At 42.6% G+C, this 13009-nt stretch overlaps 1 protein-coding gene across 2 annotated transcripts in view; it reads left to right on the top strand.

Annotated features, from left to right (window-relative positions):
- Positions 1-13009, top strand: part of ARNT2 (aryl hydrocarbon receptor nuclear translocator 2) — a 121049-nt gene that overhangs the window by 49974 nt on the left and 58066 nt on the right. For both annotated transcript variants that reach the window (XM_073653234.1, XM_073653235.1), the window contains 2 exons: positions 498-711; positions 2909-3122. In XM_073653234.1, coding sequence (XP_073509335.1) covers positions 498-711; positions 2909-3122 — 428 coding nt within the window. The remainder of the gene's footprint in view (positions 1-497; positions 712-2908; positions 3123-13009) is intronic.

Raw genomic sequence — 13009 nt, 5'->3', positions numbered from 1 at the left:
CTCTGAATGTAAGCAGGAACGTTCCCATTCATTGACAGCAAGCAATGAAGAAGTTAGATATTTGCATAACTTTCTGATATACGATATATAAGCTTTAGTAACCTAAAACCATAAAAACGACTATAATGGGCATAGTGACTGGAGGTGCGCCCTGCACTTTAATACAGTTGAAACCCAGCAGCAAAATCCATTAAGTAAGTAAGTAAATCTACCCTTTGAAACAAAGCCTGAAATGAAAAAGTAATCAGATGTTGGAGTATAATGTTACCAAGCAAAGGAGAACCAAATCCTTACCAAGACTTGATGCCAGTGAGAAAGTATGGAAAGTAATTTGGAAGCTGAACAGACACTGACAGACTCTTGTGTACACACATCCTCTCCAGTCCATCACACGTGTGTCTTCGTTGGGTTGCGGGGACCGTGTCCCTGGACGGCTCTGCTTGGTGCTGATTCTTATACTCTTCCGTTTTTTTCTCCTGCTCTGATTCTGCTTCCAGAGAGAATCACAGTGAAATTGAAAGACGTCGGAGGAATAAGATGACACAGTACATCACAGAGCTGTCCGACATGGTTCCCACCTGCAGTGCCCTCGCACGCAAACCTGACAAGCTCACCATCCTGCGCATGGCTGTATCCCACATGAAATCCATGAGAGGGACAGGAAATAAATCCACGGACGGAGCATATAAACCCTCCTTCTTAACAGAACAGGTGCTCTGCAAGCTATCAGCAATATGTGCCATTCTCACTAGCCATCCCTCATTATGTGTAGAGTAACTAAGTAGTGAAGAGGATAGCAGTAATACAGCAGCTGAATGTACCATATGTCAGTACGTAACAACTGAGGAATCGCACTGTACGTTGAATGCCTACTGTACGTGTTTTAACTGCTCTCCTATGTGTTCCATATGGACTGATATTTCCAGGGTTACAGTAAGTACAAGCCTATTTCTATCATTCATTTGTAATAATTCTACTTACTGTATATTTCGCAGTCATTCTTAGTTTGATATGTGTCTCTTATTAGTTGCATAGCATGGACATCTCATTATTAGGTGTTGAGAAGTAGAGATGACCCAGCAAGTAATGACCGCCTCCATTGCGAGTCATACACATTAGATGATAATTGCTCTATCCACATGATTTTGTAGGATCTTATGTGTTGCATGGTTGAGCTAAAACTGCAGTACACACCAATGCCTGACTGTTCTCCAGCCCGTACCTTTCTAAAGTCACATATTATAGCTTTGTGTGAGAACTGTACCTCCTGGCTCCAAAACAAACGGGACTGGATCCCCTTACTGGTGTGCAGGAAATATTTCCACAAAATCTGTAGGAAAAAGTTATCCTGGATTCCTATGAGAACAGTTCAGATCTGGGCCCAGTGTACACTATGGCACGATTCATCAAAGCAATTTTGCCAGAATTTTGGCAAAAATAGCTTTGAAAAGTCGCAAAATTGTTAGTTGTTTAAAGCTGTTGTGACTTTTGGCTGGAGAAACATTTCTGATGTGTCACACTGAGACATGCGTCACTCGTCAAATGCTCCTGATTCATTAAGATGCACATGCCTCTTAATGAATCAGGAGCGTCTGACTCCATCACCCACTGTCATCAAGACCGGCGTAAAAATCACCAGTCTTGATGAATTTGGGTCATTGACTTTAGTTGCCCAACATTAGATGCAAGCAAAGGCCTCGATTCATCAAGACTGGCGATTTTCTTACCAGTCTTAATGAGGGGCATGGTGGAGTCAGACGCTCCAACTGGAGTACAATTTTTAGCATATTGAATGGCACAGCTCGTCATTAATTAGATTCACTGTGGCGTCGCACACACGTCCTGCCCCAGCTACACCCATTTTAGTGGAGCTTGGAGAAACTAGTGTGAAAACGCAAAATGTCGCTACTTTTATACGTAACTCTGAGTTGCGTTCAAATTTTGCAACTTTTCAAAGCAATTTTCTCCAGAAGTCTGGTGAAATTGCTTTGCTGTATTGGGTCCTTAGTGTTCATCTGAATTTAGGTAACACAAATTGGGCATCTGAAACCAGGTGATGCAACTCGAGCCAAATAGCACTTTCCTGCTGTTACTGTTCTATAAGTAAACGGTGAAAAATTACACATCAGCTAATTTTTTTCAGGAGAAACAGTTACGGTATCTATTGCACTAAATTTGCATCTTCCTGTTGGCAGAGCATTAAGTATTTATTTTATTCATCTATATACAACACCCGCACAGATTATCTTAACTTACATCTGCCCCTGTCCCAATTGAAGCTCACAATCTAAATTTGCATCAGTGTGGTTTTTATGGAGCATAGGAGGAAACTGGAGTACTCAGAGGAAACCCACGCAAACACTGGGAGAATATGCAAACTTCTTCCAGGTGTTGCTCTTGGTCAGATTAGAACCCAGGAACCCTGCGCTGTGAGTTAATAGTGCCACTGAGCTTCGCACTCTCTCTTAAAGGGGTTTTCCCTCTGTCAGCTTTCTTAAGCATTGAGGCTCGTGGATGTTGCATGTTACAAGTACAGCAATACTCACCCTTTTTCCCAGTGCTGCCTCTCTGCCGTTGCTCATTGTGATTGTTTACAAACCGCAGCAGTGACCTCACGATTACCGTGCACATGACCGCTGCAGCCACTCACTAGACTTAGTGGTACATGCTGCCCACATGGGTAAAGCCCCCGAGCCCAGTGATTAGCTGCACCGGTCAAGTGCACTGTAGTCCTGACATCACAGCTGCAGTCTGTAAGAAATCACTAGGATCTCTCCTGTACAATAAAAGAGTAAGTTTGACAATAAATGTCTAATAAATTGCATTATCTGCAGTTGCTTAATGTATAGAAGTGTTTTACATACGTCATTGTGGCACTTTACCCTTTGCGTGTTTCTTTTCTGCCCAGGAGTTGAAGCATCTTATACTGGAAGCTGCAGATGGATTTCTGTTTGTTGTGGCAGCAGAAACTGGAAGAGTGATCTTCGTTTCGGACTCTGTCACTCCGGTACTGAACCAGCCCCAGTCAGAATGGTTTGGGAGTACGCTGTATGAGCAGACACATCCTGATGACATCGAGAAGCTCCGAGAGCAGCTGTGCACTTCAGAGAACTCCATGACAGGTTGGTTTTATTGGCACAGCATACACATATTGCTTGATCTTGGACCATAAATCCTGCTGCCAAGTCATGAAATATTTAGAACCCTTTCTCTTTCTTCCACCTATGCTCATTTATCTAGTTTAACTAAAATACACCCATTCCATGCAGACTGGTAAAAATGTGTGACCTGTCAATGTACAATGCAGTAAATACAATGCTATCTCCACAAGAATGGGGCATGTATTTTTAATCAATTGACACTAATGGATATGAGCACAGATTTATCACACATCCATAGTCTGTACATCAAAGCCCAACTGCTGGTTGCTGGTCCATCTTAGAAACTGCCAGAAGCCAATTTTATTGGAACATTATAATCATTTGATAAGGAATAGGGAATCTACTCTTGACACTGCATATACATATGGTTCCTAACGATGACGATGCAGGGAGGAAGTGGGGAAAGCACCTTAGTGTTGCGCACGCCGGAGGTCACTGGAGCGGAAGTCACAATGACTCCCCGGCGCCTGCGCACAAGATCCCTGCTGTACAGTGAGCATAGAAGGAAGGAAGAAGTGCACAGGTGCAGGATCTGGCCCTGGCGGGGAGGGGGGAAACATTGTAATTAAAACAGTAGGCGTGATTTCTTGTGGGCCCCGGGACGAGAATACATCCGAAACCAGAATGAATAAAAATACATTTCATACCAACAAGACCTCTAATATGAGGCATACAGGTAGGTATAGATTCACATTTCTATAACCTGTATGCCCATAATAGAGATCAGATAAGTGCCAGGGGGTGACAGATTCCCTTTAAAGAATTTTAATGGAAGACTGCGTAAGTTAACTGTAAGCAAATTGCTCTAGATGCTGAACGTACAAATGAGTCAATGCATCTGTTCTTAAAACCATTTCCTCTTCAGAGGTTTTTCAGGACCACATGTCAAATACACCTCTAGTGAAACAAGACGCTGACCACAGCAGAGAGAATGTACTGCCTCAGTGTTTTTTAGCATTTTAACTACTCTTTAAAAACTTGTGTTTGTGGCTGTAGATCATCACTGATATTCTGACTTAGGCGCATCCAATCCTAGATTTTGCCTTCAATGAAAATATTTGCTGTGGTAGTATATCTACTATCATTAATCAGTTCTTTTAAATAGATTGCAAATTTGGTGTTGTAATACAGGGCTTTAAAGGGAACCTGTCCTACTGCCTGAACTAAAGGCCGAATTAATCAGATACTGGTGTTACTCTGAAATGTTGTATTCAAGGCAAAGCATATTGTGAACAGTCGTCCGGGTACTATGAAACTCGGCTGACTAGTCTGAGGCAGGTTTCCAATGACTTCTTCCTACTCCGATCTTCTAGACTGCATAGGGAGACACCTGTCAGTCATGGAGATCATCACTGGGAGAAGCCATCGGAGACCTAGGAACTGCCCCAGACTCCAGTCACCAGCTGGATTTTCAAGGTATGTTTTCTCTAAAAGGCCAAAGTATTTCAGAGTAACACATACACGGCTACAATAATGCAGCCAGTATCTGCTTCATTCTGTCTGTAGTTTGTGCAGCGAAACTCAGATGACAGGTTCCCTTCAACGTTCATCAACATATTAGGAGTTCATTACTTCTAAGGTTTTAGTTCCTTTTATATATTAAAGGGAATCTGTCACCAGGTTTTTCCTACCCCATCTGAGAGCATGCATGTTGTAGGTGCAGAGACCCTGATTCCAGCGATTTGTCACTTACTGGGCTGCTAGCTGTCACTTTAATAAAATCACTGTTATATCTGCTGGAGATCTAGCAGTTCTCTGAATGCTGAGCTCTGCATAGCCCCACACACACCACTGATTGGCAGTTTTCTGTACCCTGTACACTGTGTATAGGCAGAAAGCTGCCAATCAGTGGTGGGGGGGCAGGGTTATGCAGAGCTTATGAATATGGAGGACTACATGGCAGCAGGTTTACTAGTCCTCTAATAATCTTCTGCTGATAAAACTGTGATTTTATCAAAACTACAGCAAGCAGCCCATAAAGTGATATATTACTGGAATCGGGGTCTCTGCCCCTACATCATGCTGCTCTCAGATTAGGTGGCTAACAGCTGCTGACTGATTCCCTGCAAGTATTATCAGGGCTAGCTAAATATTAATGCCATTTTATTCAAGACTGACAAATATCTTATTAATGGTAGCAGAAACTGAGCCTTACTGTATGAGTAGACATTGCTCACTGGTGGTGACAGGGCCCCTTTAAGTTATTATTCTAGCCATAAAAAATTATCATCGTTTGGAAAAGATCCAGCTTCTGTTTTATTACATTTCGCACATCCAGACAAAGTACCTAGTGGTAATTCACACTGGGGGCATATAGGCAAGGACATTAACCTACGGGCATGACAGAGTACATTGTACGGACCAGCACAACCTCCACACAGCTTGCTTTGAAAAGCCCCACCGTGCTCGGCAGGGCCCTGGCAGCCGAGAGTTCCTGACAGTTCACAACAGTCTACGTCTAAAGTTTCACCGTCCCTTCCTGCGGTTTGTTATGGCAGATGTTTTGCTGGATCTAGTTCTGCTTCTTTTCAGAGTAAAATATTTATTCGCCCTGCCTTGTTTTGCTTCTCTATTTGATGGTACTTGAAAAATGTTTAAAGTTCAGCAACTTTTTCCCCGGCTTTGTTTTATTTTAGTTGTAATATTTCCGAGAGCTCAAATAGAAAAAAGATCCTTTGAAAGTTTGTTTTCTTTTTTAATTTGTTACAGAAATAATTCTCAATTTTCCCCAAAGGGCTGGGCGACATTCCTTATCAGCTGGATGCCCTGTCCATGCCGCACAGCGATTCCTTGTGTGCCTGGCACCATATTCTTCTATGGAATATTCCATGTCAATATCTGCTCATTGTATAACCCCTGACGGAGGCACAAATGTGTTAGGAGAAATTAGGCTTAATCAGCCCGCCATCTAATGTGTATGGCGGCTGAACACAGGCCCGATCCTCGTGTCCTCCCAGGCAATAAGCTTCCTTTACCTTTGGCAACGCACGGCCAACCTGTATATGCACCTTTACATAGAGATTCTCTGTACCTGATACTCTGAGCATAAGGAGGAGATAATTGTCACAGTCGCTGACCATTTCTTGTGTCACAGTAAAATTCACATTGTTACAATCATAATTATAGATCAGCATCTGACACATGGGAAGTTTCTGTATCTGTATGCTAAAACGGCACTGAGAACCAGTACACTTACATTCTGTACCACGAGATTGCGAGGAAGGCACTGTATTAAATAAACGGAATATTTGCCACCTGAAATTAAAACCAGCCTATGGTTGGGGCTACACTGAGACATGGGTCGTATGACAGCAAATCTATGAAAAGTCGACTTATTGTCACGCGATTATTTTTGTAGCTCAAATTTTGGTTTAAGTAAAACAGCCAGGTTGCAGATGTCACATGTCGTGTGCAGTCTATGGCAAGTGTGTCTAGTGCGACTTGTGACCAGCAACAGAAGTTCCAACACATTTGGAAACATTTGCGCCTCTGTTTCGTCGTATGTTGCAAGGTGCATGGTAGCACGATAGAAAATCATTACATGTAATGTTGCAGTTTGTCACTGCGATCTCAGTGTCGCGCTACACATGTTGCCGTGTAGCCCTAGCCTTAATGTTGAATTGTCTAGGTGGTTCTTGACAACCCTTTTAAAATGGTGTTATCATTTTAAAAATGTATGGCATATCCACAGGTCTGATAGGTGAGGGTCCTGACTCAAGGACAGGGGTCCCGTAAATTCCCCCCACATTTGCGGTGGATGGAGAGGTGACCACTCTTAAGTTCTACAGTCAGCCGAATCCATTCACAACAGCCGCGAGACCCTTCTCTGTTCTGGAGATAGGCTCTACCTATGGGACCCACACCTATCCTGTAGATATGTCAATGAGGGCAATAACCCTTAGCAATTTATTTCACCTTCTATCAATATTCTCATTTGTTTTTTCTGTTTGCTGGTGATTTTATGTTCTGTTCTATGAGGCTTAGATGATTTTTTTTTGTTCTTTGGCCTTCTTTATCTTGCTTTGTATGAATCTTGTCTGTGATTCTCTGAAATATTTTTTTTGTACTTTTTTCAGGGCTACTTTCTTCACCATGCTTGGCCTGAGTGCTCTTTATGGTTTAGTCTGTTTGATCTGTGTGTTGTCTTTGGCTGCTCATACTGAAATAGCTTGTATGGTCCTTATGGACAATGTTCTTTTTTTGTGGACCTAGGGACCTCTTTTACCTAAGATAGTCCCACCTTTTACTTTTTTTCACTTGGGGTTTTCTTAGTTCTGTAGAGCTATTTCCCTTTTCTGATTCTCTTTCTCCATGGTTAATTTCACTTTTTTTTTTTTTTACCCTTTGATTTCTTATCAGTCTGCTTTCTGTTGTATTTTTCGGGATTTATGCACTTGGCCATCTTACAGTGACTCAAAAAAATCAGGGTTGTAGAGTGCCACAAGGTTTCTATGGGGTATTAACATGCCTCCAAATGCTTCCGATTTAATATAGAGACATTTTGGTCTGTTGAATTCCACACAACTCTACCAGTAAGTGCCACTTTTGACAATGTGCTATATCATCGATCAGAGATCATCTATTGTTTCTCACTGACTTCTTAGCATCTCTCATTATTTGGACGTTCTTGTGTCTTTCAATGACCGCTGTACTTTAAGCAAACTTCAATTGTACAAGTGAAAGTAAGAAACTTGGTAATATAACATAACAGAGAAATCGGCTTCTTTCTTTACTTATTAGCCACATATCCACCCCCCGCCTCCTCAATTCACCATTCACTCAGAAAAAATCAGCTTAACTCTGTCTTGCTTAAGACAAGATAGAGTGCTAGCACAGTGTGGTGTCATGTTATCTGGCCTATAATACTCTAAGGGTTGCAGAGTTAGAGAAAAACATTATGCACTTTTCTAACATCAAAGTTTGATTCACATCTACACTGCTATAGTGATTCTAGTGATGTATCACTTACTGGGCTGCATACTGCAGTTTTGGTAAAATCCCTGTTTTATCTGCTGTATATCTAGCAGTTCTCTGAATGCTGAGCTCTCTATAACCCCGCCCACACCACTGATTGGCAGCTTCCTGTATACACTGTGCATAGGCCGAAAGCTGCCAATAAGCGATGGTGGCAGCAGTCCTCTAGTGATAATCTCCTGCTGATAAATCAGTGATTTCATCAAAACTACAGTAAGCAGCCCCGTAAGTGGTAGTCACGTCACTAGAAGCAGGGTATCTGCCTCTGCATTCTACTGCACTCAGATTAGCTGGCTAAAACCTGGTGACAGATTCCCTTTAAAAGATAAAGAAGTCTGCAGAGGGGAAAACCAGTGACAATGCAGTATATACCGTAGTTTTTGGACTATAAGACGCACCGGACCATAAGACGCACCTAGGTTTTAAAGGAGGAAAATAGGAAAAAAAATTAAGCAAAAGATGTGGTCATGATGCCCTGTTATGGGGAGGGGGTCTGCTGCTGACACTGGTATTGGGGTAATGTCCCCCAATTCTGTTAATATCCTCCATCCTGGTATGTATGACCCCTCCTTCCTGGTATAAGTGGCCCCCATCCCATCCTGGTATGCATGACACCCCTTTATCCCCTATCCTGGTATGCATGGCACCCCTCTGAGCCCCCATCCTGGTATGCATGGCACCTTCTGAGGCCCCATCCTCGTATGCATGGCACCCTCTGAGCCCCCATCCTGGTATGTATGGCACCTTCTGAGCCCCCATCCTGGTATGCATGGCACCCCTCTGAGCCCCCATCCTGGTATGCATGGCACCCTCTGAGGCCCCATCCTGGTATGTATGGCACCTTCTGAGCCCCCATCCTGGTATGTATGGCACCTTCTGAGCCCCCATCCTGGTATGCATGGCACCCTCTGAGCCCCAATCAGGGTATGTATGGCACCTTCTGAGCCTCCATCCTGGTATGTATGGCACCCTCTGAGCCCCCATCATGGTATGTATGGCACCCTCTGAGCCCCCATCACGCTGCCTACAAAAAAAAAAGAATCATACTCACCTCCTCTCTCCTCCAGCGCTGTCCCGCTCTGCTGCCGACACTCTCACTGTGTGAGTGGCGCATGGCGTCCCTGCCATGCGCCCTCACGCAGTGTGAGACGCTGTGCTGGAATAGTCACTGCTCCCCACGCCGGGACTCTGTGCTTGGGGAGCAGTAACCATTCAGTCTGTTCAATAGCCGGCACACTGTACCGCAGCGCGGCTCCTGCTGCTGCTCTGGGAGTGGGTTGTAGGGAATATTCATGAGCTTTAATAGCAGGCACACAGACCGCAGAGCGGCAGCAGGAGCCACGCTGCGGCTCCAGTGTGCCGGCTATTAAGAGAAATGAATATTCATTGCTCTCCACGCCCATGGGCGTGGGGAGCAGGAAATATTCATTTTCTTTAGTAGCGGGCACAGCTAGGCTGCAGCAGGCGGCTGCTGCTTCCTGTGCCCCGCTGATCCCCCACTGCCGCTCCCCCTCCCCCACACCCACCACCATGCGGCCATACAATAATATAGTATTCGGACTATAAGACGCACCCCCCCACTTTCCTCCAAAATTTTGGAGGAAAAAGGTGCGTCTTATAGTCCGAAAAATACGGTAAGTGACAAGCTTTTACAAGCAGTGATACTTTCAAAAGGGGGTGCTACTAGGTACTAACCATGCAGGGTGCCCAAACTCTTGCATCAACCCATTTTCCTTTTTGTAATTTTTAAAATGTAAAAGATGAAAATGAAAAAAATATATATATATATATGTCACTGTAATGATCAGATATAGTGTTATTTTTAATGTACACACACAAGACTGCTTATTCTAAAAAAAAATTACTTAAAATATGATTATGCTTTCAGACACTTTTTCTCTTGAAAAGTTTCATACTAATACCTGTGATATCATAATCTTTAGTGCCTATATGCTTTGTCCCTAAGGTTACTTGTCCATAGACGGCTGAAGCCTTGTTACATAAACTTTCTGTTATTTTGCTTTATTCCAATGGTTTAGTACATTTCCATTATTCATACCCAGGTCTGTTTTTTTTCAGTTCAGTTCAGTCATGTTAATCCGTTCCCTTTTCTGTCATCCTCCTGGAATAATGACATAGGTTTTGGCTGTGTCTGAAAAAATGTGTTTTGTGGTGACACTCCTCCGCCTCACAAATCCTCCTCATTTTCTGGCTGGAAATCAAACACCTGCACTGCCCTACTGGCCGCTCATTTCCTTGTTGTTTTCCTGTGCCCTCGTCTGGCTTTTTCCTATTATGGATTCCCTTTTTTTTTCTTTTGGTCTCAAGTCTTATGAGACGATTCCAGTTATTTAGAATCTATCTTTATCTAGGGGACTCGTAAAGTTTAATTCTTTTACTAATCGCAGCTGTTGACCCACATTTTTATTTGTATTAATGCTGTTAGAGTCATCGTCCTTGTTAAACAGGAACTGTGCTGTGATTTACGGGAAATTCAATTGCAGAACAGTGGTGTTTGACCTCTGGACAGCCGCCCCTCGCCTTTACAGCTCTCGCCTGCTCTTCTTTCACAAGTTGTCTCACTTTGCTGTGTATGCGCTCCTCCCGGATGCAGCGCCAATTTTATAAATAAGGCGAGCTGCCTTCTGGCTGAGAATACCTTTTAAGCGATCAATAGGGATGTCTTTTATTATTGCTAAAATAAGCAAAAAATAACATGCTTAATACGTTTATTTGGATTATATATTTAAATTTAAAGACGCACTCCCATCAAAGTTTTTATCCTGTTAATATATTGCAGTGTTCATATTATTTGGCACCATGCGTTTACAATTGCTCATTTTGCATTTCTACCCAGTAAATTCTTCCCTTTTCTCTGCTCTATGTAGAAATAGGAAGTCTATTTTCCCTGCAAAAATAAAATTATTCTTCAACTTCTGACACAGCTGCTCCCTCCTACCCCACTGCAAAGGACTTTTGCAATGACTCATGACTCATACAGGGAAAATTTACCTCTTGTTTCTACATAGAGCTCAGAAGGATTCAGCTAGTCAGTTTTTAATTACCTGATGTCATAGACCTAATGGAAAAGAGAAGAATTAGTTGGGTAGAAAGGCAAAATGTGCAGTTGTAAATACAAAGTACTATATAATATGATGACTAACAATATATTAAGAAGATAAAAATTTTGATGGGAGTGCTTCTCTAAAGTGTAAATTCAGTTCTGAGGCCATTGTCAAGTTTACATATCGAATTAATGTCCATAAAAAGTTGAGAAACTTACATTACTTTTTTTGTTCTAGTGCGAAGTTTTAGACTATGATATACAGTGGGTACGGAAAGTATTCAGACCCCTTTACATTTTTCACTCTTTGTTTCATTGCAGCCATTTGGTAAATTCTAAAAAGTTCATTTTTTTCTCATTAAAGTACACTCTGCACCCCATCTTGACTGAAAAAAAAACAAATGTGGAAATTTTTGAAAATTTATTAAAAAAGAAAAAACAAAATTTCGCATGGTCATAAGTATTCAGACTCTTTGCTCAGACACTCATATTTAAGTCACATGTTGTCCATTTCCTTGTGATGCTCCTTGAGATGGCTCTACTCCTTCATTGGAGTCCAGTTGTGTTTAATTAAACTGATAGGACTTGATTTGGAAAGGCACACACCTGTCTATATAAGACCTCACAGCTCACAGTGCATGTCAGACCAAATGAGAATCATGAGCTCAAAGGAACTGCCCAAGGAGCTCAGAGACACAATTGTGACCTGGCCAGGGTTACAAAAGAATTACTGCATTACTCAAGGTTCCTAAGAGCACAGTGGCCTCCATATTCCTTAAATGGAAGAAGTTTGGGACCACCAGAAGTCTTCCTAGACTTTGCCGTCTATAGCTCAGTTTGCCGTCCAGCCAAACTAAGCAATCGTGGGAGAAGAGCCTTGGTGAGAGAGGTAAAGAAAAACCCCAAGATCACTGTGGCTGAGCTCCAGAGATGCAGTAGGGAGATGGTAGAAAGTTCCACAAAGTCAACTATCACTGCAGCCCTCCACCAGTCGGGCCTTTATGGCAGAGTGGCCCGAGGGAAACCTCTCCTCAGTGCAAGACATATGAAAGCCCACATAGAGTTTGCTTAAAAAAACATGAAGGACTCCCAGACTATGAGAAATAAGATTCTCTGGTCTGATGAGACGAAGATACCGCTTATTACCAAAAAGTTCTATGTGTGGAGAAAACCAGGCACTTAACATCACCTGCCCAATACAATCCCAACAGTGAAACATGGTGGTGGCAGCATCATGCTAAGGGGATGTTTTTCAGCTGCAGGGACAGGACGACTGGTTGCAATTGAAGGAAACATGAATGCGCCCAAGTACAGAGATATCCTGGATGAAAACCTCTTCCAGAGTGCTCTGGACCTCAGACTTGGCCCAAGGTTCACCTTCCAACAAGACAATGACCCTAAGCACACAGCTAAAATAACAAAGGAGTGGCTTCAGAACAACTCTGTGACCATTCTTGACTGGCCCAGCCAGAGCCCTGACCTAAACCCAATTGAGCATCTCTGGAGAGACCTGAAAATGGCTGTCCACCAACGTTCACCATCCAACCTGACAGAACTGGAGAGGATCCCCAAATCCAGGTGTGAAAACTTGTTGCATCATTCCCAAGAAGACTCATGGCTGTACTAGCTCAAAAGGGTGCTTCTACTCAATACTGAGCAAAGGGTCTGAATACTTATGACCATGTGATATTTCAGTTTTTCTTTTTTAAAAATTGCAAAAATTTCTACATTTCTGTTTTTTTTCAGTCAAGATGGTGTGCAGAGTGTACATTAATGAGAAAAAAAAACGAACTTTTTAGAATTTACCAAA

Source organism: Phyllobates terribilis, unplaced genomic scaffold, assembly GCF_046119375.1.
Source record: "Phyllobates terribilis strain yellow unplaced genomic scaffold, ASM4611937v1 Scaffold_11__3_contigs__length_659146591, whole genome shotgun sequence".
Lineage (NCBI taxonomy): Eukaryota > Metazoa > Chordata > Amphibia > Anura > Dendrobatidae > Phyllobates > Phyllobates terribilis.
This window is presented reverse-complemented; position numbering and strand designations above follow the sequence as displayed.